Consider the following 26,851-nt stretch of genomic DNA (forward strand, 5'->3'; position numbering starts at 1 on the left):
AGGAAGTGGCATGTCTTGTTTACATCCATCTCTGGCTGTCAAAATCATCATTATTCCCCCCAAACAACGACAGTTCCTCCATCTGTCTTTCCCCGCGCGCCCGCGGAATCTCGGCTCGGACTGATCTCTTGTTTTTTTTGGTATTCATTGTTTGCTTTGTGCAACGCGATCCCTCCTACTGCTTTTGTATTTGCGACCTTTTTCCCCGCCGCAGTTGCGGCTCCTTTAACGGCCATGTCGCAAGACACAGGATTGTTCAGCATCAAGCGTCCCCGAGAGGTATGTACCCTTTCCTCTTTCTTCATAGTTTATCATAGTAGCGTTCTATCTTGCTCTATTCTTGTAACCTCAGGCGGTGCCATTTGACTGACAATCTGCGGTGCAGACGTTGGGGAGTGTCCAGAATTATACATCCATCCCGCAGCCGTCGTCAGCCCTGAAGCGCACCAGCTCGATAGGTCTCCCTCCATTCACTTCTCAGAATATGCGCTCCATGTCGCTGGCAAATTCCGGTCGTCCCCAGCAGCCAAACTTCCAGCGTTCCTCGTCTGGTGGCCTGGGCGCGGAGGCTGGCCTTTCATCAGTCAGGCGCTCGGTGTCGAGCAATATGTTCCATGGCGCCAGTGGTGGTCGTCCTAGCTATGCTCCGGGGTCATTTTCATCCAACCCGGCGTCGCAGGGTCTGCAACGAAGAAGTAGCGTCTTTTCGCGGCCATCTGGAGTGGGGGGAGGCGGCATGAGCATAGGAATGGGCCATCAATCTTTCTTCACCCAAGTTCCCAACGTCGCCGGTGTCCCGAGAGATCCACGACCTCTCCGAGATCGATCATTCCAGGCCCGCATTGGACAGGAGCTCCTGGAATATCTCACGCACAATAACTTCGAGTTGGAGATGAAGCATTCCCTGGGTCAGAACACTCTGCGATCACCAACGCAGAAGGACTTTAACTTCATCTTTCAATGGCTGTACCATCGCATCGACCCCGGATACCGGTTCCAAAAAGCCATGGATGCTGAGGTACCACCGATCTTAAAGCAGCTACGCTACCCCTATGAGAAGGGGATCACCAAATCGCAAATCGCCGCTGTTGGGGGTCAGAACTGGCCGACGTTCCTGGGGATGCTACACTGGTTGATGCAACTGGCCCAGATGATGGATCGGTATGTTATGGGAGAGTACGACGAGGCGTGCGCCGAGATGGGAGTGGATATATCCGGAGATCGGATCATCTTCCGCTTCCTCACTGGGGCATACCATGATTGGCTACAAGGTGGGGAGGAGGAGGAGGAGGATACTGCTGAGAAACGGCTGGCGCCTCACGTTGAAAGCATGGCTCAGGAGTTCGAGCAGGGCAACGAGAAGTATGTGCAAGAAATGCAAACGCTCGAGGCGCACAATCGATCCCTACGCGACGAAGTCGAGGCGATGGAGAAGTCGGCTCCGGACCTGGCCAAACTCGATAAACTCTTCCGGGTTATGGAGGGCGACCGAGGAAAGTTCGAGGAGTACAACCAGAACGTCCAGGGGAAGATCGAAAAATATAACACTCGCATCAACTTTTTGAACGACGAGCTGCAAAAGAGCGAAACCGAACTACAGGAGGCGGAGGAGGAACGGGCCAGCCTACAATCTCGAGTCGATCAGCAGGGGTTGACCATCCAAGATATCGACCGGATGAACTCCGAGCGAGAGCGGCTTCAGAAGAGTCTCGAGGACACGGCCGGCCGGTTGGAAGAGACGCACTCCCGTGTCATGGCCATCGAGGCCGAAGCCAGTCGGCGACTTGAGGACCTGGAGGAGGTCGTCAAGCTTTACAACACCCTGGGCTACCAGAACAGTCTGATCCCCTCCTCTGCGGTCAACGCCAAGGGCGATGAGTACGAACTCGAGCTCAACGTGAATGAGATGAACTTCTCAGCATCGCAGAACGGTGGCGCGTTCAATCGGATCTCTCCGGAAGGGGACCGACTACTAGCGGAGCCGTACGTGGGCTATCACCCTGCGCGCTTGTTGAACCTGGATCTCCGGGGTGCGGTCCGCACCAACCTCCAAGGTCTTCGGAAAGAGATCAACGAGCGCCGCGAACGGGGTATCGATGCGGACCTGGAACGACGGAATCTCCTGGACAACATCAAGGAGGCCATGGACGAGAAGCGCAGCGAGGTCGAAGCTCTGGAGCACAAACGACGCGCGGCCGAAGAAGAGTTTGAGCGGACCAAGGAGATTACGACGACGCAAAAGCTTGCATCTGACGCCCAGATTGAGAAGATGGAGAAGGAGCTGGCCAAGATGCGCGCTACGCTGAGCGAAAGCGTCCAGTTAATGGAGCAACGCGAGATGAATACGAACATTGAATATGAGCAGCTGACGCTTCGGGCCAATACCCTCCGGGAGGAGCTCCACACGAACGTGGAGAGCATGTTGAACGATGTCATTCGATTCAAGGTACACGTCCAAAAGGGGTTGGAAGACTACGAGAGTTTCATCGTGGACGAGGTCGAGCAAGAACTTGGTGGTGAGACGGTGCCCAATGAAGATGTGCCCATGGAGGAGGCAGAGGATGAGGAGGAGCTCTGAAGCCCATCGGGGTTTCATCTATCATTGTCATGACTCACGACGGTTGTTAGGGAGTTTGGTTCAGGGTTTGGGTTTCTTTTTTTTTTTGTCTTTGGGGTCGTTTGTTGATCTAGATCCAAGTTGGCCACATACAACTAGGTCTCAAGGCTCAATTTGGGTCTAACCTACGGACTAGTGACAGTGTCTCTCTTGTTGCGGCGCTCTTCGCGAGGGAGCTTTGGTTGGGTTTATGTTGTATGCCAATATGTTTGGGTGCTTCTTTGTCGGTCTAGTTTGGTTGAATATTTGATACCTTTTCATTCTATAACTGTTCCACATTTCGATATTAATTAAAGTCCAACTATGCCATGAATAGATAGTACATAGAGTTCCACTCCGGTCACTGTTGTCACGGCTCTCCATCACTAGGTTGTCTCACGATGGCAGACTGACTCAGGACCTAGATTTCGTTGGATAACAACCTATATCCCGGTGTTTCCTAATTTGGAACGAACCTCTCTGAAGCGAAATATCTCCATACCTTGCCTAGACCAGCATTCAAAACGACCAGGGGGGCAAAAAGATCAGCCGCAGGGGGCAATAATAGATAATTTTGGATATCCATTGTTGTCGACGAAACATGGCGGGACCCGCCGATCGTGAGGGACAGGCAAATGATTGGGAGAGACGCAGGTCGATCGTCTTCTCACCCTGGTCTCAGACTTTCGCCGATTTCCTCCCTCTTATGGACAGCACCCCACCATTGGTCTCTTGAGCTTGCGGGTCTCCCAAAAGCCGCCCCTCCCATCTGATACAACGGGGGTTTAACTGTTCAGAAGCCGGCACTTTGAGATGACGATCAGTGGCCACCTGCGTTGGAGCTATCATCTTGGCCCTGGTCTTTTTTGCCGGACTGGACCATGAGGAACCATTGTTGTCCCCCTCAAACAACAATGCGAACCTCTGGTTAATATCCCATTCGTGGAGGCGAGTGGAAACGGGGGGTTCGGATCGGCCTGTTTTGAACCACTGAAGTCTGAATCAACCCCAGTTGTCGCTTCAGGGGTCCAGAGTCCAGACAGATCAGTTCCGTATACTCCATGACCTTCTCAGGGTGCGTAGAATTCACATATAAATAGCCCGCGATGCGCCGGGGGGATTTGTATCTTCTGTCTTCGTCCAGTCAACATTCTTTCTCTTTTCTCTCTCTTGTTTCTATCTTCTTGTAGTGCTGTGCACACAACTTTCCCTGGCGGAGTCATACACAAAACGTCTTACCTTCTTTATACACATCGAATTACTTTTCCTTCCAAACAAATCTTTCAGCCCACTCATTCCACATTCATCATGAAGATTTCTGCTGTCATTGGAGCTGTCGTCGCCATCTGCGTCGCCCCGGCTGTTGCTTTAGGCCAAGGTCAAGCCACGAGCGTCCCTGCGGTCAGTCCACAATCAATGCATAAGTAAACCCCGGGAGGAAAACATTGATCACTAACGGACCTGCAGTCTTCTGCCACTCCCACTCCTTCTGTGACGCCTTCCATTACTCCTTCGCCTATTCCGTCGAGCAGACCTCTCCCCTCAAAGGCTTCTATCTTCACGTTGTCGACTCCATGCGCGAGCGTGAGCGACGTTCCTCTGCCCGAGTTGTTCCGCATGGCCCAGAACGCTCAGAGGGATCGGGACGCTCAGAAGGATCAGAACGCTCAGAAGGATCAGAACGCTCAGAATGGTCCGGCTGCCACTGCCTTCCCGTTCAAGCGGTCCCACCCCCGCCAGGTCCGACCCATCTATGCTTAGGTGAATTACCTGGTCATTCTGTAATTGCTTGGACATCTTTTGCAAGGAGAGATGGATGATGGATGAGGACTGCTGCTGGATCAGTTGTTCTTTGTAGTAGTGACTGGGTCCCTCGTGTGTATGATAGCCAGATTAGCTAGCTTAGAGACATGATGATCTCATCTAGAGGGTGACTAGAGAAAGAACTGCTGAACAGACTGTACTTTTCCAAATATCAGGTCGTATGGATGTAGAAATTACTCCGTAGGATCAAGTAGATTGTGATGTATAGAAAACAGACGGTTCCTGATTGGTCAGATACGCTGACTCATTACGGCGCGCCTGCGGTGAATTTCGGGTTTGATTTTTGATTTCGGGATCGACAGAAAGCTGCCACTGCATCTTCTTGCAAACCATCCCCTTGAATAACGGATATTATTTTCAATTGCACCTTCCCGGTGATTTCAGAGGATATGCGACTACGGCTGAACGATTAGACATGCGCCACAGAAATCCCGTGCGCCGGCCATCTCGACATTTGGATTCTCCCCGCCCGCTTCTCTCCTCCGCGAGATCCTCCGTCGTGTCATGAAAAGGTGCCTGGGTCCAGCTCGTCTGCCGTGTCTGGGCTGCAGGTTCATCTCACCTCCTCCTTCGATATCGCACCCTCGCGCTCTACTCCCACGAGCCCGCCAGGTCGGGAGACCTTTCCCGGGGAGGCGACAATGGAGTCGCCCGTTCTCCGCGCACACCAGGCCTCCGATCGACCGCCGATTACTCGAGAAGCATGTTCAGCTAGAGATGAAGAGATGTCCGGTTCCGGGGCCGCAAGAGAAAAACCCTGAGGCATGGCTCTCACTGCTGGACCAATACATTCCGCCGTCGTTGCGAAAATCCCCCGAGGATGCCGCGCCGGATGCTACTGCGTCGGACGGTACGGCCGCCAGCGCGGCCGACTCGCTGATACAGACGATCGAGTTGACCAATCTGCTTTTCCATGCGAGGATGTCGGGAAACTTGGGCCTTTTGTCACAGCTGGGATTTCGGAAACACAATTGGCCTGCGGTTCACGCCTTGTTGAACCGTTTGCTGGATGCCGCGGACACCCTCAACGAGGTCGCAGTCCCATCCCGGCCGCTGTCTAATCTTGACTGGGGCTTGGGCTCGTCGGAATCGCTGGATGAACTGACTGCTAAGCGACAAAAACCGGTACCACGGCTCGTGCCGGGCTCAGAGGTACCGCTGGTTCCTGGATTTACTAGCCTTGACGCGATAACGGAGCGACCGCTGGCAGATGACCACTCGAAGCGGTTCATGGCAGAACTGTGGCCGTCTCTGGGCTCGATTATACTTGATGCGGCCGATGCACCTCCCAGTGAAGCGAAGCTGGCCATGTCCTATGTCTTCCAAATTCTGGCTCGCATGCACCACTCCGGTGCGGTCTCCGACAGAGTGTATAAGTACGTCCCTGGGGAGGAACTCTACAAGAACACCCTTCGACCTCCGGGTATCCACTTGCTTTCTACCCATATTGTGAGTGTCCTGTCGGATGCGGCCTGGCTAGTGCACGAAGCAGAAGTCGCAGCCAAGGCGGCGGCAGCGGGCGAAGACTCCCCTTACGTACCATTCAAGATGGGTATTCGCGAATTGGGGCCGGAAATCTGGCTGGAATTCATCCTCTGGTGCTGTGTGGAACACGGTCATGTGACAGAAGGCATATGGCTTATAGAACAGATGAAAAAGCGGAAAGGGGACCAGGCGTGGGGATTCCGAAGTTGGAAACCTCTTCTGGAAGATTCAACTTTGGTGAGAGACACCAACATCGACCGGGAAGACTCGTGGCGCCAGCCGGGTAGTGACCTTCGCCCCTCGACCCCACGGAGACGGGTTAATTCGACTCCTTTCAATGGGCTGGGGAAGCGGACGGTCAGTGAGGAAGTCGTCGCTTCGTTGCTAGACAACCTCCCCAACCTGGTATATCTAGGACTCGGTTTTCGAGGCGTCTCGCCAACGGCACTCATCCGCTCCGCGTCGTCGTTGAAGTTCGCGTTAACGCCGTCCAGTTCCGACAGCGAGCTTCTCCCAACGTCCAGATCGTCCAATTGGTTCACCGTGCGTGTCCTGGAATCGGGTGGCTTCGACGCAAAGAGCGATCCTCAAGCCTTTGAAAACCTCCTAAGACTTACTCCTCACGTCGTACCCCCTTGGGAAAGCAATCTAGAGTTGAGGGACGAGGATCTGGATCCCCTTACTCCCTCTCAGCTCTACGATGAAACTGCGGCCTTGTCTGGACTGATCGAATACAACATCCGATATTACGCCTTGCAGCGACTCTGTGGCGATGCTATCAATGCTTTCGAGTGGTTACAGGCCGTGACTGACGCGAGTAAGATGCAACGCATCGGCGACTTTTTTTCCTCATCGATACTAGATCAACCCAGGGTGGACTGGTTCCCTACGTTTGACATGGCCCGCCTTCCCGCCCTGCGGGTGTTCGAGTCCTCAATCCCGCAGGTCTCAAACATCACACTGGCCCATATGCTCGACCTAGTCACCGTGTCTCGAGAGTATGCATTCGGCGAGTGGATGCTCTTCTCCAGCGACATCGACGGTTCCCCTATCCCTCCCAGCGCCTACGGTGACCAAGCACTAGCCCCCGCGATCATCCGGTTCGCGGCAGCCACAAAGAACACCGCTCTCTGCGACGCCACCACCTCCTCTCTCGGCCAGCCCCTCTCCGCAAACATCCTGCGCACTCTACTCAACTTCCGGATCGCAATGGGCCAATGGGACCAGGTCGTCCCAATGCTCGAATACCTGCGCGAATACCGCGCCAAATCCTGGGGCCACAGCAACGTCGCAGCGCTCGCAGCGGCGATCATCCGTCTCGAGCACGCCGCTCAACAGAACCCCGCCGATCCACAAACAACAAACGAACTCACCCAAGCAAAAGACATCCTCCGCCGACTCCTAAGCGGCGAATTCAACGAACCCCACCGCCACTCCGAAACCCACTACCAAGACCGCTCCCTCCACGGCCTCATCCGCCTCTTCCGGTCCATCCCAGGCGGCTCCCTCAAAGACACCGCAACAGCCGCCTCCACCGCCCTCCGCGCCCGTTTCTCTCCCTCCCCGCACAGCGCAATCCCCTACATCCCGGCCGCAACCTTCCACCCGATCCTCTCCGCCATAGTCGACACGCAGGGCAGCGCAGCCGGCAAGCGCCTCTGGGACAGATGGTGCCTCGACCTGAAGTCGCCAACTCTCCGCCGTCTCCAAGAGGGCGGCATCCCCAGGCTATACCTGAACAAAGAGCGCAACCGCGCGCGAGGCGACCCACACTTCGACGCGCAGTACTTCAAACAGATCCAAAGCAAGGCCGTGCTTCCCAACGCTAATACCATCCGCATCATCGCCCAGGCGGCTTTGAAGGAATACAACGAGTACCAGTCTTCTTCTACCTCCTCGTCTTCCACAGAATCAACTCCACCCGAACAAGCGGCCGCCAACAGCGATAGGCACAACCCCGCCCGACCAATCCTCGAATTCTGCATCGAGAAATTCGAAACCTTCCGGGTTCGCCGCCGCGAGATCAACCGCGAGGTAGGCGGTTTGCTCTATCGACGACGGAGGGAGAGGGGTCAGTCTAAGACACGTTGAGGGGTGCTTTCCGCTGTCTAAAATGGTGACTATATTACTCTTATACAGTTTCAGCATATGTATTATCTATATACAAGATTTCTAGCGTCTGTTCTTTGTTTTGACCACTGTGATATATACACTTATTTGGAAAGGGGATTTCTCCTTGTACATTATATTATATTACATTTACATCTATTCTTCCATTGCATTTACAGCATGCTCGTTTATTCGTCCGATTGGCTGTTTATTTATCCACTTTGTCTATCTGTTTGCTATCGCCTAGTATTGATACCAGGTTCTTTATCTATCTTCAATACATCCATCATCAACCAACTCAATCACCCACCACGAGAATTCCCTCCCCCAATACTCCTTCCATCTTGCATAGCTGCTTGCTTACGCCACATAAAGCATAATCATACTACTCTTATATAGATAAAGTATCAAAGCCGATGTATTATTCCATATATTTCTATTTTCCATGGCCATACTAGCCATAAGACTTGCACTAACTGAAATTCAAAACATGATCATCGTAAACCTTTCGTATAACAGGAGGTATACCCTGTTCGGCGTATCTGTGTGTGGAACGGAAGCAAAGCGGAGAAAAGAAGAGAGAGAAGAGAGCAAAAAAAGAGTACAGGGGAAAGGCATGAAAGACAAACAACTGCCGAGGTATAATAAAGAAGATTAAGGAACCCACAATATCCCAGACCAGATCATGGAGAGAAAAGCTAAGTACAAAAGGGGAATATTTACAAGGGAAAAGAAATCAAAGATGTAAGAAGGAAAAAAGAGAAAAGAGAAGAAGAGGAGCAAGAAGAAGGCGGGGAGAGGAGGAGGAGGAGGTGATGACGAATCAGCCCTGCGGATGACTCCAATAATCCCCATCCTGCGACGCAGGGAAGAACGACCTGATAAACTCGCCGCAAATGGGATCATACGGGAAATAAGCATCGTTGCCAGGGGAAATGGGCAGACTCAGGGGAATTCCATCCGCGGTGGGAGCACCAGTATACGAAGGGAGGATCTGGTCGGTAGTGGCTGGGAAGTTGTCCTGCGGAAGTTGTTGACTATGCTGTTGCTGTTGCTGCTGTTGCTGCTGCTGCTGCTGCTGCTGCTGTTGTTGCTGGATCAAGTCGTAAAGCAGCGGCGAGGGGCCGAATCCGCTTGTCTGGCCCGAGTTCAGCGAGTCGGTCGGTATATCGCCCGGTGTGAAAGCGTAATGCGATGTTGGAAGATCGCTGACATCGTAGTTCATGCCCTGGGCGATGCGGCGGAAATTGCTATCGCAGAGTTCCCAGGCGCGGCGGGAGGCGAGACCGTAATCGGCCATGGCGAATAGCCAGCGGATGGCCTTCTTGCTCAGGAGCAGGAAGTTGTTTTCGTGGTCGGGCATGTGGATGCACGCGAATGACAGCTCGAGGAGGAGGACGGTTGCGGCTTGCATGAGATAGTGCAGGATGCACCACCATGGGGAGATCTGGTAGAGACGGAGGGGGTCGGGCGTGTCGGGGATTAGATCGAGCATCATGCGTGCTGCGGTTAAGGTAGTTACCGCCATCTCGTGGCTGAATGTCGGTGGCTTGTCGGGGGACCCCGCGTGGTGCGCGTCTCGGCGACATAGACATGGACGACCCAGGGTGATCCGGGCGCTGTAGTAGTGGAAGCCGAGGAAGAGCTTGCTGCGGAGGAGATCGACCCGGTGTTCGTCTCTGCGGGTGAAGTCGTACGCTTCTGGGAGATTCGAATGCCACAGATCGATGCGCGATCTCAGCTCCCCCATTCGATTTTCAATGTGCGCCCACGGGGTCACCGCGCAGTCGAGGGAATAGACGCGGTTGACGATCTCCTGCACGATGACCGAAAGGTCGACGTAGTATGTGAAACCCATGGCGTTGCATGGCGGGAGATTCCTCAGCCACGAGGTATCGCGCTGTTTATCCGTGTGTTTGGCGTCCTTGCCGCCTCGGGGATTGAGCGGGACGTGCCGGACATGAGCACTTGACACCACACTGTCGATCAAGTCTGCTCGTACGTCCCCGTCGGTAAGGACTTTCGTCGCCGGCGGCTCCGCGAGGCGTTCCTCCTCGAACGGTAGAGGATAAGGGGTCGTGCAGATGCCGTCCTGGATGCATGTGGCGCGGCCAGTCATGATGCCGAGCATGTGCTCAAAGGTGTAAAGAGACCACCATACCCGGTAGCGTGCTTCTTTGGAGATGCTTGACGTTTGCTCACTAGTGTTCTTCATGTTGAGTCCGAGGGTGATAGCAGACCGCACAGCCAGTGCTTCGATTCTCCAAGCCCTGTCGAATTCGTTAGGATGAGCGTTCGTTCAGATATGGTGGGGAGGGGGCAGTCAGTTCTGTCAAGGGAGAAACACACCGGTTAATCTGGTCCGTCGCTAGTAAATAATATGCAAGCAAGCCCTCCACTTGAACCTGTTGCAGGTCCGGGTGGCTGAAGAGCACATCCCCGTTCATACTCAAGATCCGCGCACGGGTCAGATAGACCAAATGGTCGTCTGGCTCACCGCGCCACGGAGCCTGGATCAAATGGGCGTGTCGCGCGGAGATGGCAAAGATCAGATTCAAGATGGCCAGCCACTTGTCACCGGGACGAGCGGCCGAGTCAAAGAAGGTCTTGTACTGGGAGGCAAATAGTGTGCGGCTGATGATCGGAAAGAACGGGTGGACGGTGGTGAGATAGTCCTCGAAGAGCCTGTCGGCCACCTGGTGCGGTGGCATCTTGTAAACCTGCACCGGACCGGGGACAGAGACGTCCATGTCGTCGAGGTGGTAATTCATGGCATGGATGGAAAATTCCCCTTCGTGCGGGCCCTCGTAGGTTCCAGCCAGATTCTGGGAGCGTTGCTCGGTCTCTTTCCGGAGCCTCTGTAACCAAGTGACCTCGGAGTTCTTCCCCATGTAGCCGGTGGCCCTCGAGTCTGGGTTTCGGTTGATATCCTCTTCCACGCGATCGATGGCTTCCAAGGAACCGATCGACGAGGGTAGACTCTCGACATCATCGTTGTCTTCATCCTGCGGGGTGGCGGACTGCGACTGGGAGCTAGCTGATGGGCTCCCCGTAGTGGCAGAGTACTTTTTTCCGTATCAGTACGGCTGATTCTAACCAGTCGAACATGAGCAAAACAGCAAACGGTCACACATACCTTCTCCAACATCCCTTTGATACGGTCAGCAGTTCGACCGTCCGCAAAAGTGCCAATATCCTTCAACAAATTCTCATAATCCATAGCCTGAGAGGCAAGGTTGTTGATCTGCCTATAAGCACAACTTAGCCCATAATCGCGCAGATGGCAAATAAACCAGAAAAAAAGACAGAAACAATCCACAATGACCAAGCACAACATACCCTTTCGTCCTTTCCCGCCAGGAAACAGGATACTGACAACCAATCCTCAACTCCTTACACTGTCGACAAACGGGAGTATCGCCACTACACTTCGTCTTCCTCTGTCGACACGATTCGCACGCCAACGGCACACGGCGACTGTACCGCGGAGTGGCAGCGTGCTGCCGGGGTATGGCGACCTTCGCATTGCCCGCGAGAGGGCGTTTCTTCTCGGCGTTATTGCCTCGCGGGGCTATTTTCGATTGCGCCGGGGCGGGGGCCAAGGTGCTAAGACGCGACGGGGTATTCATAGTCCGCACGATACTGGGCGCTCCCTGTGCGAGGGCTTCGCGAGTGTTCTTTGGGTTGTCTAACTGGGGAAGCGATGGGCTTTCCATGGTGATGGATCACTCCACCGGAGGGGGGGGGGGGGGGTGTGGGAGTGGCGAGTTGGTAAGGCGATGCTGCGGAGGCACCCATGCGTGGTGAATCGGGCGTCGTTCAATTGATATCAAGTACTTTGGCGAAAGAATGCGATCCGTCAGGCGAATCGGGGGGACGACGGAGATTGATTGATGGGAGAAGGATGGGAGGATTGTTCGACGGGACGCAGAATTGATAGATGGAGGAGAGATAAGATAGACTATGACTTCCTAAGGCAGGCATTGATGGCCGTGCAGCCTCAGGCCGAACTGCGGCGAGATCGAAGAATTCCCAGTGGAAGCCGAGATGTGGATTAGATGAACACGGCGACGTCATCAACCCAATCAGACCTCCAGAGAGAAGATGGGTGGAGATCGCGATCCAAAATAGGGAAAATAAGAAACCAATCATCGCGTCTCTTCGCAGATTACATCCAGACACCCGCCCGAGGTACGCGATATGAATGCAGGGATCCAGGAGATATCATTCTAGGTTCAGCAAAGTCCTTCCATTTTAAGTACACCGGTTCGCACCAACAGCAGATATAGTAAAACAGAGACATCAAGAACATGACGCCGGTTATTTTTGGGGGCCTTTCTTCCCGACTTTTCTTTTCGTCCGGCGGCACCCAGGGACCGCCACACATCACGTCTTCGTTCCTCCCCAAGCAGTCTATAGAGTTGAGAGAAAGCATCAAACCAACCAAGAATGTAACAGATCATGAACGACAGATAGGTATCAAGAGATAAAAAGACAACGCGGAAAGAGGAATGAGATATATGTACACGTAGAGAGGGCATATTCGTCAGAAGAGCAGATACAAACAAATGCAGAGTCGGTCATTAAAAATCCAGAAATGTACAGGATTGTAAGAGGAGATGGGAGGATGAAGAGATCGAAGGCACTAAGGTAGAGAGTGCAACAGGAAGAAGCTTCTTGGATCTATCTCGACGAGAAAGAAGATCCAAGAGCGATCGTGGGAGAGAAGGGGGCGGGGAGATGACGACGACAGATGGTTCAGATCTCGTCGAACATCTCATCCAGCTCATGGACATCCACGCTCTCGGGACTCTGGAGTTCCCGCCACGAATCGGAGGCAAATACCATCTCGATGTCGGTGTTGGCAAAGTCCTGGGTCCGCAGCGAGAGCTTCGTGTCCGGCTCCGTCAGGTCGGACATCTCCAGGTCCAGGTCGGGGAGCCCGCTGTTGAGCATGTCGATGGACCGCTTGAGCGTCGAGACGGGCGTCGCGTCGGGATCCTCCGGCAGACTGATCTGCGGGGCGCCGGCGAGGGCCTCGGGACGAAGATCCGTATCCAAGCCATCGTCCGACACCACACTCGTGCCCGACGAGAGCGACGAGGCCACGGAGGTCAGGGAGGGAGACGGGGAGGTGCCCAGGAGGTCGATCCCGGCCGTCTCGCGAGCAGAGATCTGGGTGAACGGGCTGTCGAGCGGAGACCGCTCCGAGGCGCTGGGAGAGAAGTAGTCGCTGTCGGGACTGCCAGAGAACCGCGCGCTGCTGATGGAGGACAGGGGGCCATCGTCGACCGGCGAGTCGGCGAGGTTCATGCGAGCGTCGAGCTCATTCAACCCTTCGGTCAGGGCGGAAAAGCCGCCGCCGCGCGCGCCCTCAAACTGGCTAGCCTTCTGTTCCGACGAGGCCCGCTCGCGAACAGCACTGGCAGTCTGCGTGAACTCCTTCTCGTCGCCTTCCAGTGGCGGCGAGGCCGCCCGGTGGGAGCTGGAGAGGCGGGCGTGGTGCGGATCGGTGAAGTCCGCCCGGTGACCGGCACTGTTGGAGCCGTCCCGACCGCCCAGCTCGGCATTCTCGTCGTCTTCGGGAGGGGACAGGTCCACCTCGGGACTCGGGCTCAGACGCGATCGCTCACGGGTAAACGCGTCGTCCTCATCATCCATATCGACGCTGGACACGCTGGGGGTGATGCTGGTGCCCTCCATCCCGGGAATGACGATATCGTCCGAGTTCTCTGGGAAGGGTTGGCGCGGCATCGAGTTGAGGTAATAATACACTTTCCGCGGATGAACGGGAATTAACTCCTTGGCCAACGGACACGGCGCGAGGGCCGTCCAGGGACGTTTCATATATGTATTTAACCGCGAAGATAATAATGCGGCGGGATTTGCAGAGCTATAATCAATCGAGGTTAGCACATCCAACCGACATCACCGAGACGATCACAGAAAGGAGAGCGCGTACTTTGCGACATTGTCGTTGAAGGAGAGTAGGATAGCAGCGAGCTCCTTGACCAAGTGCGGGCGGTTGCCCGTCTTTTCTAACTGCTCGATCACGCCGACGACGATGTCATCGCTGATCCCTTCGGTGTCGATCTTGGGGGCGACCAGGTCGGCCGGCGACGGGGGTGGCGTGTGCTCGACGGTGGCGCGTCGTCCCGAGGGACGGGCGAATTGCCCCTTTACCTGGGTCGAGGGCTCTGGAGACAGCGAACCGGAGTGGTGTGACCTCTTGACCTTCTTGGGGGCAGGCAATTGATCATCCGTCGCGTGCGACGATTTGGTGGTAGACGGGGAGCGACGGGAGGAACTCGGCAAGTGAATACCCAAGGATGGCAGGGACAACGATTTGCGACGAGTATTGTAAGGCATAATAAAATGACAGGATCAAGAGAGAAAAAGGACGGGGAGAGAAGAGGAAGATTGTAAGGGGGAACGAGGTGGTTGGTACAAGTACAGGCGTGGGGGGGGGAGAACAATAAGGAGTAATAAGGTGTGGTAGATGGAGTAGAGATACAGTGGTAACAAAGGACGGAATGGATAGGTAATAAAACAAGACTAGACCAACGATAACAATAACAACCAAGACAGAGCCAAGAAACCACGGGAGATATACGAGGTAATGTAGTAGGGAGATAAAAGGACAATACTATGAACACACAAGTAGATGGGGGAGGAGATAGAAGGATGAAACCAGAGAGAGAGGAAGAGTAAGAAGGGGGAGATGGAAGATGGGAAGATGGGAGAAAGGGAAGAGAGAGAGGGAAAGGGAGGGAGAGACAAGATGATGTTGCGATGGATCCCGGTATGGAGAAGAGCAGTGATCACAATCCGTTTGGTCGGTTGGAAGATCAGAACAAGGACTAAGTAAGAATAAGGATAAGAATAAGAAGATAGAATAATGAAAACAAAACAAAGATGGGAGATGGAGAGAACGGAGAGCGCGAGAGTAGAAAGAGGTGGGAATCATGAGAGTAATCGTAATGATAATACTAATAATCCAATAATAATAATCATCTCAGGAAGCCTCAGGGATCATGTGGATCTTCCTTTTTCTTTTCCCTTCTGGTGGGTTTTTGGTGGAGATAGAAAAAATGAATAAAAAGAAATATCAGTTGAGAGGGAATCCAGAGGCAAAGAAGAAAGAGAAAATAATAACAGAATAAGAAACGGATGTTTTTAGGGTGGCGTCAATTGGCTGATTAGCATGGAGCCTCTTCTCTCAGGCTCTACCTAGTACTCCCTACTACTAACCTAGTCAGTACTATTCAGTCTTCTTCCACGGTTACTTCGCTTCTCTTGACTTTTGCTAATTTTATTCTTCCCTGTCTTTCTCTCTCTCCATCCGATGGTATGATGGAGTGGAATCCTCGAAACATACCGGAAGACGAGGAACGACCAAGGAATGACTCAATATGACTATCATTATTATGATAATTACTAGTAGTGGGTTATTCTTATTACGATGATATGATGATGATGGTGTTTTTTATCCCAGCCTTGGGTCGCCCTGTTCCTTTACCCCTCCTTTTGGGACGAAAAGATCAAGGAGGGGGGAAGAATCAACAAAATTGATAGATGAGACGCGGAATCCCTGTTCACCGCTGGAGGTACAGACGAGGATCTATACATGTCGACTCTAGGACATTCATTCGACGTACACCGTACATTCTTCGACATCGATCGGTTACTAGGTATCTGGGGTACGGACTCGTACTGACTGTGCATGTTTAGGGCAACTAAACAGGGCGCTAAACAAATAGTACGGCCGAAAGGGAAGGGGCAAAAAATGGCCCGCCCAAAAAAGAGAGAGGGAAAAAAAAAAGAGACAGTGGAGCCAACCATGTGTTTACTGGGCCTGCCGTACCATGGATGGCGACCAGGATGATTTTCAAGCGTCGGTCATTGGTGGTGGTGGCGGGGATCAATGGGGATTCTGCATACACTCAAGACACCACCAGCCGACTCGTCCATTTTTTTCCATTCTTCATTTTTCTCTTTTCCATTTTTCCATTTCTACCTCCTTGTTGTTGGTCCGGGAGATGTTGGTTGCTGCGTCTCTAGTCCGATTGACAACAAACAAACAACCCGAGAGCCCTACAAGTAGATTCTCTCGACTACAAACGAGGTTGCTATACAATAATCTAACATAAGAATAATAGCCTAATGTCAAGTCAACGACGATCTCATGCTCACCGACTATCTTTTACTATGACCGCTTGACTCTCTCCTGTCATCTCTACTCTATTCTACGGTTGCCTGGGCTTTTGTTCGACCCTGTTGGAACCTAGGACGGCGCGTCGCCGTCGCAAGCCAGTAAGCCACTCAGGACCGACTGTCACCGAAGAGCTGCAGGAGATACGGGTAAATGCATCATGGCTGGACCCAACCATGGTCCTTATTCCTGCACATCGATCATAGAGTCAGGAGAATACAATATAGCAAATAGAATGGAGAGAATATAATGTAACGTAATCTAATAGAATACTATAGAATAGATTACTCCGTCTAGAGATAGATCCAACTTACTCAAGTATCCTCATCAACTCGCACCGGTCAAGCCGGATCAGATCCAACGAGGAAAAAAAAAAAATCTGATCTAAAATGAAATTGAAACTGGAACCGAACGAGCTAGCTAGGTAGAAAAAAAAAAACACTAACGACAGGACAGGGTTAATGCCGATGGATGCAACTAACATATGCACATATCCCCACCCAGCCTAACCCTGAAAAAAAGAAAGAAAAAAAAAAAGGGCTCCACTGCCCAAACGAACATTCCCAAGGGTAAAATCGTTCCTAGCGTCGCCGTTTGAAACTCTCACGACGAATCAGACCGTGGTCGGTGGGGAGAGAACATACCAGGGTTGGAAGAGACTCCAATCGGATGGGATAGATGGAGTCGGCACTAAGACAGTCTGGAACTAAACAAAGAAAGACATGGGAAGAAAGTAAGTCAGGAAGAAAAAAGTCAAAAAAAAAAAAGTCAAAAAGAAGGGGGAATCAAAATCGAAGAAAAATAGAATGAACCTAGAGAGCGAGACTGGCTAACATCCATGTTCGTCGCATAAAGATAAGAGGTCAATATACGATGTGATTCCAACTCCATACGTGGATGCGATCCTCCTCCAGACACGGAGTGGAAACATCCATATCTCGAGTGCATCCCTCCACGCGTTGTTATTGTGATGTATCGCTCGATGCAGCAAGGGATCAGCCTTTCTCCAGAGACGACAAAGACGATGATACCATCAATGTCTATCATTCCATCCCTACGACCACGACTCCATCCACCCGTCGTCTATCTCCTTCCCTACTAAGGCCATAGTGTGTCTCACGGGTGGACTACTCTCTACAGTTGCCTGGCCACTGCATGCCGACTGTACTCGTGTCTGGTATCTGGTGTCTATGATAGACAACAGATCTTACCTATCTGGGGTTGTCTATCACTGAGGACCCCATGGAAATCAAAGATCATCCATCCTTCAGTCGGACGCAAGTCCCACTGCCGGAGCCTGCATTGTCTGTGACCTGTACCGTGCAGGATTGTCTGCGTCTGTAGTCTGTACTTGTAGTCTGTATCTGGATGGGGCAGTCTATACTCTGTACGACTGTTCATGCATGGATATTATGTATTTCATGCAATGTGGGAGATTTATACCGTATTTTATAAACTATATATCACGGTCCGTGCCATGTTGTTTGGGGTTCACTATTTACTTTTGTTTGTAACCTCAAAATGATATATCGAGGCAGTCATTAGCACATACAATTTCGACAGATATGTCAACACCGACTGCAATATGTACAATCAATTTAAATATCCAATCCTCCCAGTAACAATTGGAATGATTCGAATAGTCCAAGAACTCCAATCATGTCTTCGATACACCACCTAGGTAGGATAGTACGATTAGATACTCCGTAGTAGACCCAATATATATATATCCCCCACACACCACAACCACAATCACAACCACAACCACCAACACCAACATTGGAGGCATTTCCCTCCAACCAATAAATACCCCATCTCCTCTAAAACACAAGACCCATCCGCGCCTGCGTCAATCAATAATCTACAAGCATCGCCTTGCGTCGTCTGCCGCGTCGGCAGCCGCTACGCTATCCGACCCCGCATGTGCAGGGAAGGGAGTACGCCATGTTGACTTCATCCTGCTTCTTCTTCCGTCAGGTCCGCTCGACTTGGTCATACTTCTCCGGCAGGGTCCGCTCTCCCGTGTGTGTGGTAATACTGACGAGATGCTGAGTTTCCTGGGTGATTATCGTATACTGTGTCTTATCGTGTTTAGTATCTACTGTTTATAGTTGGGTTTCACCGCCATCTTGTATACTGCCTCTACACGTGATAGTAGACCAGAACTGTCAATAATATAGTACAATATAGTACACGTGAGGATATCATAGTTAATGTACACAGTAGTCTATAGCCCAAAAACATAAAAACAAGGTAAAAGATAAGAAGAAGAAAAAGTAAAGATCACCTCCTTGGCCTCAACACATACTCCCACGTCGTCCCAAAATGCCACCGTCTCTCCTCAACAACCTCCAGCCCGCTCTCGCGCACAATAGCCCCGATATCCCGATTCCACCAGCACCCATGCCTATCCGCATGCGCCGGCGCCAAATTATCCAGAACGCGATTCAGCCAGTCATAGTACGAGCGGCCATGCTCCAGCAACAAGATCCGGCCCCTCTGCGGCTCCGTAATACTGCCCAGATGGCGCAGCGCGCCGACAGGGTCCGGCATCGAGCAGACGCCCATCGTCTGCACGACCGTATCGTAGCATCCCCGCGCCGCACCACCAGCAGGACTAGGAGGGCCCGTAGTCACGGCATGCGCATCCTCCGCGCGAAACGCGACATTCCCAAACCCAGGAAACAGCTTGCGGAACTTCTCGCGCGTGATCTCCACCATCTGCGGACTGAGGTCCACGAACGTCACAGACCGACACCCCTTGGCCTTCTCCGCGCCGAGCTCGTAGTACTCGAGATTGCGACCCGTGCCGCAGCTCACCTCGAGGACGTCGCCGCGGGCGCGCCGGACGAGATCGCGTCGCTTGGCGCCGAGGCGCATTAGTTTCTCGGAGAGGGCGACGTCCGCGTCGAAGGTGCGCGCTGTGTGGTTGTATCTGTCGGAGACGTCTTCCGGGACGGAGAGGGTTTGCGATTGTGCGACTTCGCGCCGGTAGGAGGCGTATAGGAAGCCGCAGTAGGTGCTGATGCCGAGGGCGCCGACGCCGAAGATGGTCAGGGTTCGGGGGGACATTTTGTGGGTTGGGGAGGGAGGGTTGGCGTGGAGGTTTGTGAGGTGGGGGTTGGCGCGTTTGGGGAGGGGTTTTCTGGATTCATTGTATTAGTTTATGTTGAAGAGTGTGGGATGGGTGAGGATGAAGATACCCTGGGCTGTCGATGGGCTTTTTGAGGCCTTTGCCTGAGATGGGCGTTTTGCCTGCTTTCAGGGCCGCCCGACCGACCCGTGATGCACTCATTGTGACTCTATACGAAGTGGTAGTCGCGCATGCAGGATTGGTATAAAGTGGTCCTTGTTGACGGGCTCACGTATAAACCAGATGGTGGAGGTGAAGATGGAGTGGTTGAGTCGGGAGAAAGCCGAGCTAAAAGATGAACGCAGCGAGATCGGCGTTGGAGAACGCGGAGTCACACAATCCTTATCGGCATTTTGACATTCTTCCCCCACACTGCAGTTACACCTTCATCCTCTCTACGGTACATATTCTATAGCACAGAAACCAACCATGTCTTTGCCGCAAAAGATTTTAATCGTGGGGGGAGGTGTCTTCGGACGTAAGTACAATCAATTGCTTCAACCCTCCACCCCACCCCACATATAAATTTACCCCCAGACGTCAAAGACAGATAGATGGGATGATACCGATACACAAAAGTATTAATCGACTAAACAGTCTCAACCGCCGACTCCCTCTGCCGCCGTCACCCAACCAGCGAAATCACCCTACTGGAATCCTCCCCAACAATCCCCAACCCGCAGGGCTCCTCAGTCGACACCTCGCGCATCGTACGCGCAGACTACTCAAACCCCGTGTACACGAAGCTCGCCGCCGAAGCCATCGCCAAATGGCGCACCACCGAATGGGGCCAAGACGGACGGTACACGCAGAGCGGGCTCGTCCTCGTCTACCCCTCCGGCGACACCAACGCCCGCCACTACGCCATCAAGAGCTACGAGAACGTGCGCCAGCTCGAAGCAGACGAGTCCCTCGTCCAGATGCTGCCCTCCGCGGCAGACGTCGTGCGCGCCGCCCCGGCCTACGGTCCTAACCTCGACGTCGCAGGCGGCTATGTCAACTGGGGCTCAGGCTGGTCAGACGCCGAGGCGACAGTGCGGTTCAAAAAGCAGCAGCTCGACAAAGCCGGCAAGGTCAAGTTCCTCACGGGCGAAGCCCGCTCCCTCCTCCACGACACCAGCAACAGCAACAAGGTCACAGGCGTCGTCCTCGCCGACGGCACAACCCTCACAGCCGACCTCGTCATCCTCGCAACAGGCGCCTGGACAACCCAGCTCGTCGACCTCCGCGGGCGGGCCGTCTCAACCGGCCAGGCACTAGCATACATGCGCATCTCGGACGACGAGCAGCGCCAGCTGGAGAACATGCCCACTATCTTGAACTTCGCTACGGGCATGTTCATCATTCCGCCGCGGAACAATCTGCTCAAGATCGCCCGCCACGCTTACGGCTACGTTAATCCCAAGACTGTCCCTGTCCCCGTGCTGGGTGGTCAGGCTTCCACCTCCACGATGGAGGTCAGTCTGCCTGAAGCGGGCGTGCCCATCCCGCTGGAGGGAGAAGAGGCGTTCCGCGGCGCGCTCAAGGAACTGTTACCTGCTTTTGCGGATCGGCCGTTTGTTAGCAGTCGGATTTGCTGGTACACGGATACGTACGTCTTCCATTTCCCCCCCCTCCTTCCATCCCTACTACCCCCTTCGTAACCACCCCCCCCCCCCCCCCCCCCCCTCCCTTCTCCTTTCCCAACTACATTATATCCCATCTAACCACGACGGAAACGAACAGTCCCTCCGGAGACTTCATAGTCGACCACCACCCCACCCAGGAAGGCCTCTTCCTCGCGACAGGCGGCAGCGGCCACGGATACAAGTTCTTCCCCGTGCTGGGCGACAAGATCGTCGACGCGCTGGAGGGAAAGCTGGAGGCGGAGCTGCGCGCGCTGTGGACGTGGCCGGCTGCTGCTGCGTCGCCGGGGGAGTTCGACGGCACGGAGGATGGGAGTCGGTCGGGGCCGAAGGGGGTGAGGCTGATGGATGAGTTGGCGAGGGGGAAGAAGGTTGGGAGAGGGGGTTCGCGTCTGTGATTCCTTTTTTGTTGTCTGAGTCTTTTTGGTTTAGATTTAGAATTATTTAGATCATTGGATGTTTGAGTTTGATATATGTATTTGTTGTTCTTGTTGTTGGGGCATTGTTGGTGGTTTTTCTCGGTGGGGATGTATATAGTTTCATGTTGTACGTGTATAGCCTAGTATATATGTTCGTACGGCTGCACATAGCCAAAGACAATCTACGGTATTACATGAATAATAATAAATAACAGAAAATTGGTTACGACTATTCTCCATTCTCTGGCTAGTAAAAACTATCATAAGACTGAAGAGCAGCTCAATCCAGCAACAAGTGCATTTCAACGACCTTCTCCTCGACCGAAAGGTCCGAAGATTCGAAGGCGAGATTCCTCTTTTGGTGAGGTAGATAAAAAAAAAAAAAAGTAAAAAAAGCTAAAAAGGAATTTTTTTTTGTCTCAACCTATCTTCCTCGTTTCTTTCGAAACAGGAACCGGCCAAGGTCTCAGTCCAGTTGGACAGACCAGCCTCGGTGAGAACGCCAAGCCAATAATTAGTAGGAGGCAACCATTCGACCAGCGCACAGTACCGCCCCCTTGATTTGCGGTGTGCGACTTATCTAATTGCAAACAAAACGGGACATAAAAGGTAGAACTTTGTGAAGAAGCAGCAAGGTAGTATGTAACCGAGTCGCTAGAACGCCGTACAAATGCAAAGCATGAAACATCGTCAAGGGAGAGCTGAAGGACGAAGCAGCGACCGAAAGCCACAGGGGTAAGGCTAGCCGTGCTCATAATACAACCCCGCGTGAAAAAAAAGTGGTGTTAATACAAGTTGGGGAAAGGTGAAGGAAGGGGGAGGAAGAAGGATGATACGACCTTCCTGGTCATCTACTTCCAAGGGTTTTAAACCTTTCGGAAGTCTGCAGTAATAGGTTAGCCTCCGGTCGCGGTACACCACGAGTCTCCGAATGTCCTCTTACCAGACAGCACAGGATAGATCAGCTCGAACGCCTGGTAGATCTCCTCACGGACCTTGGCGCCGGTCAGGACGATCTTGCCACTGACGAAGATAAGAAGCACAATCTTCGGTTTCATCATACGGTAGATGAGACCAGGGAACAGTTCAGGTTCGTAAGAACTGAAGTTGTGATGGCGACTAGCCAGCCCCTCCAGACGGATGGGGAACTTGATGTCACAGGAGCCGACGATGTTCTGGATTTTGAAATCCGTGAACTTGGCATTGAAGCCGAGCTTTTGGATGATACGCGCATACTTCCGGGATGCCAGCTTGGAGTCGTCCTCCGATTTGGCACCCGTGACGACCATCTTGCCCGAGGCGAAGATCAACGCGGTGGTCTTGGGTTCCCGGATACGCATGATCACGGCCGCGAAACGCTAGGAAAGAACAGTTCAGCCACACTGTGCCCTGATGAAAAAAAAATTCAGGGAGGTGTGGATGTGTATACCTTAGGGTTGTACTCCGCATTTCTTGCATGAAGTGCGATGGTTTTCAAATCCAAACGGCAGTCAAGATTGACAGTAGCGACAATGTTTCTTAAGAAAAAAGAAAAGACTTGTTCAGTACTCTGATGAGCCCAGAAAAAGACAGCAAGAGTATACTCACTGCAAGGTCGGCACGATGCCACTCCCCGGTGTGTTAGCACCAGGGGTCGCGACGGGAGTAGCGGGAGTCGTGGGCGTCACCCCATTGCCGGCAGAGGCATTCCCTCCCTGCTGCTGACCGTTCACGTGTCCGTTCACACCCTGCGCACCCATTGCCATATTCCCATCCTTCTCCGAGGGCGGAGTCAGATCACCAGCACCACCGGGAAAGGACAGCGAGGCAGGGGAGGTAAACGCCCTCGCCTGGATGGCGTTCGAGGGGTGGGTGGTAAGAGAGTCCATTGCGACCTGAGAAGTAGACTCGAGCCGTAAACCAGCCAAACGCTGAAGGTATGCAAGAGCTTGCAAGTGACAATCTGCACGATCCAAATCTGTCAGATGGGTGACACAGAAAGATCAAACCCAGACCACATGGGCATATGGGGTAGTGGAGAAGGTAGCGAAAGATAAAGAATTTCAAGTCAAGAATGAGAGGCAAATGACAAGAGGAACAGTGGCAACCAGGGCGGTCAGCGATGACAATAAAGCAATATTGCCACCGCCATTGTTGCCGCCAGCAACAATCTTCTCTCCAACATCATTCACACACGTGAAGAGATAAGAAAAGAAAGAGTGAGAGGATCACGTACCCTTTTCGCCTTTTTGTGGGAGATGAACAACTCAATGTCTCCCCTACAGTGATGTGTCTTGATTTCACAAAGACACAAGAGAACCAAGCCCAACAAGGTCACCAGCCACAGTGACAAGCCTTGAGATCAAGATGTCAAAAGAACCCAACCACGAGGTCAAAGGATCAAGGGAACGAAGCCAGAAAATGTGGAAGACAGCAAGACTAGAAAAAGCACAGCCAAGTGTTTTTCTAGGGGATTTAAAACACAAGAAGGGTAGCTTGCACAACTATTAAAAGACAATAAACAGGCACCAGTCACAAGAGGAAGGAGTGGACAGAAACAACACTGTTTTTTTTTTGGTGGTGAAGCTCAAACACGCAACAGGTCTTTTTTTCTTTTTTCTTTTTTTCTTTTTTGCCTTTTCTGGAATTTGGGATGTCTATCTGGGTGAACGAAGAAGAGAGTGTGATGGAGAAGCACACCGAGGAAGGCGAAGAGGTGAGGCTGCAACCTTCCTAATTCAGTAAGAGTTACCGAAACGGGTGGACAGAGGACTAAAGAGTATTAATAATCCTTCTCTTTCCTTTTTGGGTCCTTTTTTTTTTTTTTGCCCGTCCTAATGAATTTCTTCCCAGAAATTCTTCAGAAAAAAAAAGGTATTTTTCAAGCCACAAGAGGATAGAGAATGCTAAATGATATAGCTAGATCTCTAATAGAGCGCGGAGAGAGAGAAGGGGGTGGAAGGAAGGCGGGTGGGAAGAAGGGTGACTGTATGGCTTTTCCGGGCGGTGCCAAGACCAGAATCAAAAAATCCAAGAGTGAGGGAAAGTGGGAGGTTGGGCCTTTATATAGGGTGGTTTCAGTGTGGTCAGGGGGGGGAAGAGAACGAGAGAGAATGGGAGGCTGGGCCCGGCGACGGGCGGCAAAACCAGTGAGTGGGCGGTCACTTTGGTCACCTTGGCCCATGGATGGAGAGTGGTTGGACTGCTACTAGCGGCTCTTGGGTGGCCAACCTTTCATCCTTCCTTTCCCCCTCCCTCCCCAGCAAGCGCTCCATTCCTCCACCTCTGGTTTGTTGATCGGCGGTTCCACTCTGTCCTCATTGTCTGGGTGACCCACTGTGTGAAGGTCTCAGCACGCTCTGTTTGGTTGACAATCTCTGATGCTGTTTTTCTTTTTTTTTTTGCTTTCTTTTTTTCTTCTCATTTCTTTTTATTTGAATTTTTTTTATTTGAATTCTTTTTTTTTCATAATTTTATTTTTTATGACTATTTACTTCTTTCCTGGACCGGCGCCATGGTTGCAGCCACTCGCGCTGACCACCTAGTCATCCTACCAGGCTACTACCACTGCGTGGGTGCAGTGACTGGCGACTGTCCCCAGGATGAGTCGGCTTCACCGTCCCACTCCCAACTCCCCAAACACCAATCACTCTTCCGGTCGCGTTGCTGTTCTCGGTGTTCCCCTCGCGACGCGTTTGTCCATCTGCCTATCACCTTGCCGCTTTAATGTGATGTTCAAACCAGAACTTTTCTGCCGGTCGCTTGCATAAAGATCTTTCTCTTTCTTCCTCACTCTGTTTATGCCCCTATTCCAACCCCAGGTTCCTTGTTTGTCCACCGATGATATCAATATTTATAGCAACATCACTTACAACAAAAGGAACAGCAAATCAAAAAGAAAAAAGAAAGAAGAAGTACAAAAGAAAAAAGAAACAGATAAAGAGAATCAACGCAAGATCCTTTGGTTCGTGTCTATCATGGCTTCTGATCTATCGAAGCATAAACGAAATTTCTTGAAAGACAGGGCATGTTACGTATGGATGGATCATGGGTCTCACGATCGGATCCTGGAGGAGCCTCTATCTTAGGGAGCCGTGACGTGCTGATTGGCGGTCTTTATACACCTCGCCTGCCTAGCCCGACAACATTCTCTCTCTCTTTTTCTTTTTTTTTTCGCCTTCCCCAGATCTTACACACTTTGTGATCCACCGAGTTGATCCGCCAACTTTTTACGGCAGTGTGATTGCTAGTCGAACGGATCGTTCGGTTGAACTTGCGCGCTGGTGGAGGCGCAAACAAACGCCCCCGAGTCTCTGATTAGGTCTTTTCCTTGTTCTAACTAGTTAACTTATCTCTGGGTTTGATTTTCGGTGGTTTGGCTTGGCGCTTGGGGTTTCCGTCACGGGTACGTAATCAGTACTGGTTCCCGTCAAGAGTACAAGTGGCCTTTCCCGCTGCCACCGAAATGGTAATTTACATGCCGATGCGGTATGCTGAATACCTGCCTACATTACCGTACTGGAAGGTATTCCCACTGTTTCCTGAATCCCACTGTTTTTGAGGGTCGTACTGGACGGGAGTGTGGGAGATGACGGACCCCCGGACCATCAATACGCTGTCAGATATCCGGCTGGTAAACTCCGTGACAAGGTTACTCGAGTGAGAAAACAGGAAAATGGGTGAAAAAGAAGAAAAGAAAGAAAGTAAATGCAGGGTGTTTTCGAGAAGCTGTCAGCCTGTTCAACAGACGGACTGTAGCCCCGGCGACGCGGACCATCACGTGTCAGATGACGTCGTTTCCCAGCAAGCCACCGCAACATCCTGGTTCTCTGGTTCTCTGGTTCTCTGGTCGCTCATGTGATTGCCCCTCGGGGTGACCAGGCTGGCCACTTCTTATAGGCGTATGAGCTAGGAAGAAGACCCCCTCTATTGATATAGTTGTGTCTCACAGAGGGATCCCGCTATGATGATATATGGATTTGTGAGTCATGAGTATGTACTATGTAGCGTGTAGTACAATGATGTACTCCGTACTTTGATCGATAAACGAGATCGGATCTGATTTCTCCTCCCCGGATGATGACCAGGAATCACATGGACTAAGCTTCTCTTAAGCTCCTACTAAGGGCTAGTCACGACGCATCCCATGCCTGATATCATTTAGGAAGATGATGATTAGTAATCGCTGGTTTGTTTAAGTAGGTACCTAGTAGTTAATCGGCAAGTAAGTTAGGGACTAGATGACATCGAAGCAAGACTATTGGGGCGAGTAGTAACGGCGGATAGCGGGCGGAACGCCGGCTGAAGACAGACGACTTGATTCCCATCACCTGCGCTCCCATTGGCAGACATAACCTCGGATACGGATGCTGACTGAGGCTGCTCCCGCCTCAAGTGCCTTAGTCATCTGCACTTCCTCCGAGCCGATTGACGGAGGGGGGAGCCCCGATTGAATTGTGTCAACCACCG

At 52.3% G+C, this 26,851-nt stretch overlaps 9 protein-coding genes across 9 annotated transcripts; 3 read left to right on the forward strand and 6 right to left on the reverse strand.

Moving 5' to 3' along the window:
• Positions 1-67: 67 nt before the first annotated feature.
• P168DRAFT_262407 (kinetochore-associated Ndc80 complex subunit NDC80) lies at positions 68-2,780 on the forward strand. Its single transcript, XM_024834746.1, has 2 exons — positions 68-279; positions 386-2,780. Exons 1-2 carry the CDS (start codon positions 235-237, stop codon positions 2,576-2,578), a joined length of 2,238 nt encoding a protein of 745 aa, XP_024696793.1. The 5' UTR covers positions 68-234; the 3' UTR covers positions 2,579-2,780.
• A 647-nt stretch (positions 2,781-3,427) lies between these two features.
• P168DRAFT_323379 (uncharacterized protein) lies at positions 3,428-8,110 on the forward strand. The gene is made up of 3 exons (XM_024840685.1): positions 3,428-3,997; positions 4,064-4,336; positions 4,847-8,110. The coding sequence occupies exons 1-3, from the start codon at positions 3,905-3,907 to the stop codon at positions 7,994-7,996; spliced, it is 3,516 nt and encodes a 1,171-aa protein (XP_024696794.1). The 5' UTR covers positions 3,428-3,904; the 3' UTR covers positions 7,997-8,110.
• A 727-nt stretch (positions 8,111-8,837) lies between these two features.
• On the reverse strand, positions 8,838-11,643 carry P168DRAFT_228911 (putative C6 transcription factor; the record flags this gene model as incomplete). Its single annotated transcript, XM_024833158.1, has 4 exons — positions 8,838-10,284; positions 10,364-11,079; positions 11,151-11,262; positions 11,354-11,643. The coding sequence occupies 4 exons, from the start codon at positions 11,641-11,643 to the stop codon at positions 8,838-8,840; spliced, it is 2,565 nt and encodes an 854-aa protein (XP_024696795.1).
• A 544-nt stretch (positions 11,644-12,187) lies between these two features.
• On the reverse strand, positions 12,188-12,663 carry P168DRAFT_11130 (uncharacterized protein). Its single transcript, XM_024832559.1, has one exon. The coding sequence runs from the start codon at positions 12,553-12,555 to the stop codon at positions 12,250-12,252; it is 306 nt and encodes a 101-aa protein (XP_024696796.1). The 5' UTR covers positions 12,556-12,663; the 3' UTR covers positions 12,188-12,249.
• A 109-nt stretch (positions 12,664-12,772) lies between these two features.
• On the reverse strand, positions 12,773-14,383 carry P168DRAFT_314326 (uncharacterized protein; the record flags this gene model as incomplete). Its single annotated transcript, XM_024839767.1, has 2 exons — positions 12,773-13,907; positions 13,977-14,383. 2 exons carry the CDS (start codon positions 14,381-14,383, stop codon positions 12,773-12,775), a joined length of 1,542 nt encoding a protein of 513 aa, XP_024696797.1.
• A 4,072-nt stretch (positions 14,384-18,455) lies between these two features.
• Positions 18,456-19,582, reverse strand: P168DRAFT_262420 (class I SAM-dependent methyltransferase). The gene is made up of 2 exons (XM_024834747.1): positions 19,430-19,582; positions 18,456-19,371 (listed from the first exon to the last, which is right to left on the reverse strand). Exons 1-2 carry the CDS (start codon positions 19,519-19,521, stop codon positions 18,510-18,512), a joined length of 954 nt encoding a protein of 317 aa, XP_024696798.1. The 5' UTR covers positions 19,522-19,582; the 3' UTR covers positions 18,456-18,509.
• Positions 19,583-19,762: 180 nt separating this feature from the next.
• Positions 19,763-21,382, forward strand: P168DRAFT_262423 (NAD(P)/FAD-dependent oxidoreductase; the record flags this gene model as incomplete). The annotated part of the gene is made up of 3 exons (XM_024834748.1): positions 19,763-19,837; positions 19,957-20,950; positions 21,085-21,382. The coding sequence occupies exons 1-3, from the start codon at positions 19,789-19,791 to the stop codon at positions 21,380-21,382; spliced, it is 1,341 nt and encodes a 446-aa protein (XP_024696799.1). The 5' UTR covers positions 19,763-19,788.
• Positions 21,383-21,757: 375 nt separating this feature from the next.
• Positions 21,758-22,287, reverse strand: P168DRAFT_286354 (uncharacterized protein; the record flags this gene model as incomplete). Its single annotated transcript, XM_024836327.1, has 1 exon — positions 21,758-22,287. A coding segment is annotated over exon 1 (331 nt), but the record flags the coding sequence as incomplete, so codon positions are not given.
• Positions 22,270-23,271, reverse strand: P168DRAFT_314329 (TBP family protein; the record flags this gene model as incomplete). Its single annotated transcript, XM_024839768.1, has 4 exons — positions 22,270-22,286; positions 22,347-22,761; positions 22,833-22,920; positions 22,991-23,271. The coding sequence occupies 4 exons, from the start codon at positions 23,269-23,271 to the stop codon at positions 22,270-22,272; spliced, it is 801 nt and encodes a 266-aa protein (XP_024696801.1).
• Positions 23,272-26,851: the final 3,580 nt, after the last annotated feature.

The sequence above is a fragment of the Aspergillus campestris genome (assembly GCF_002847485.1).
Source record: "Aspergillus campestris IBT 28561 chromosome Unknown P168scaffold_1, whole genome shotgun sequence".
Lineage (NCBI taxonomy): Eukaryota > Fungi > Ascomycota > Eurotiomycetes > Eurotiales > Aspergillaceae > Aspergillus > Aspergillus campestris.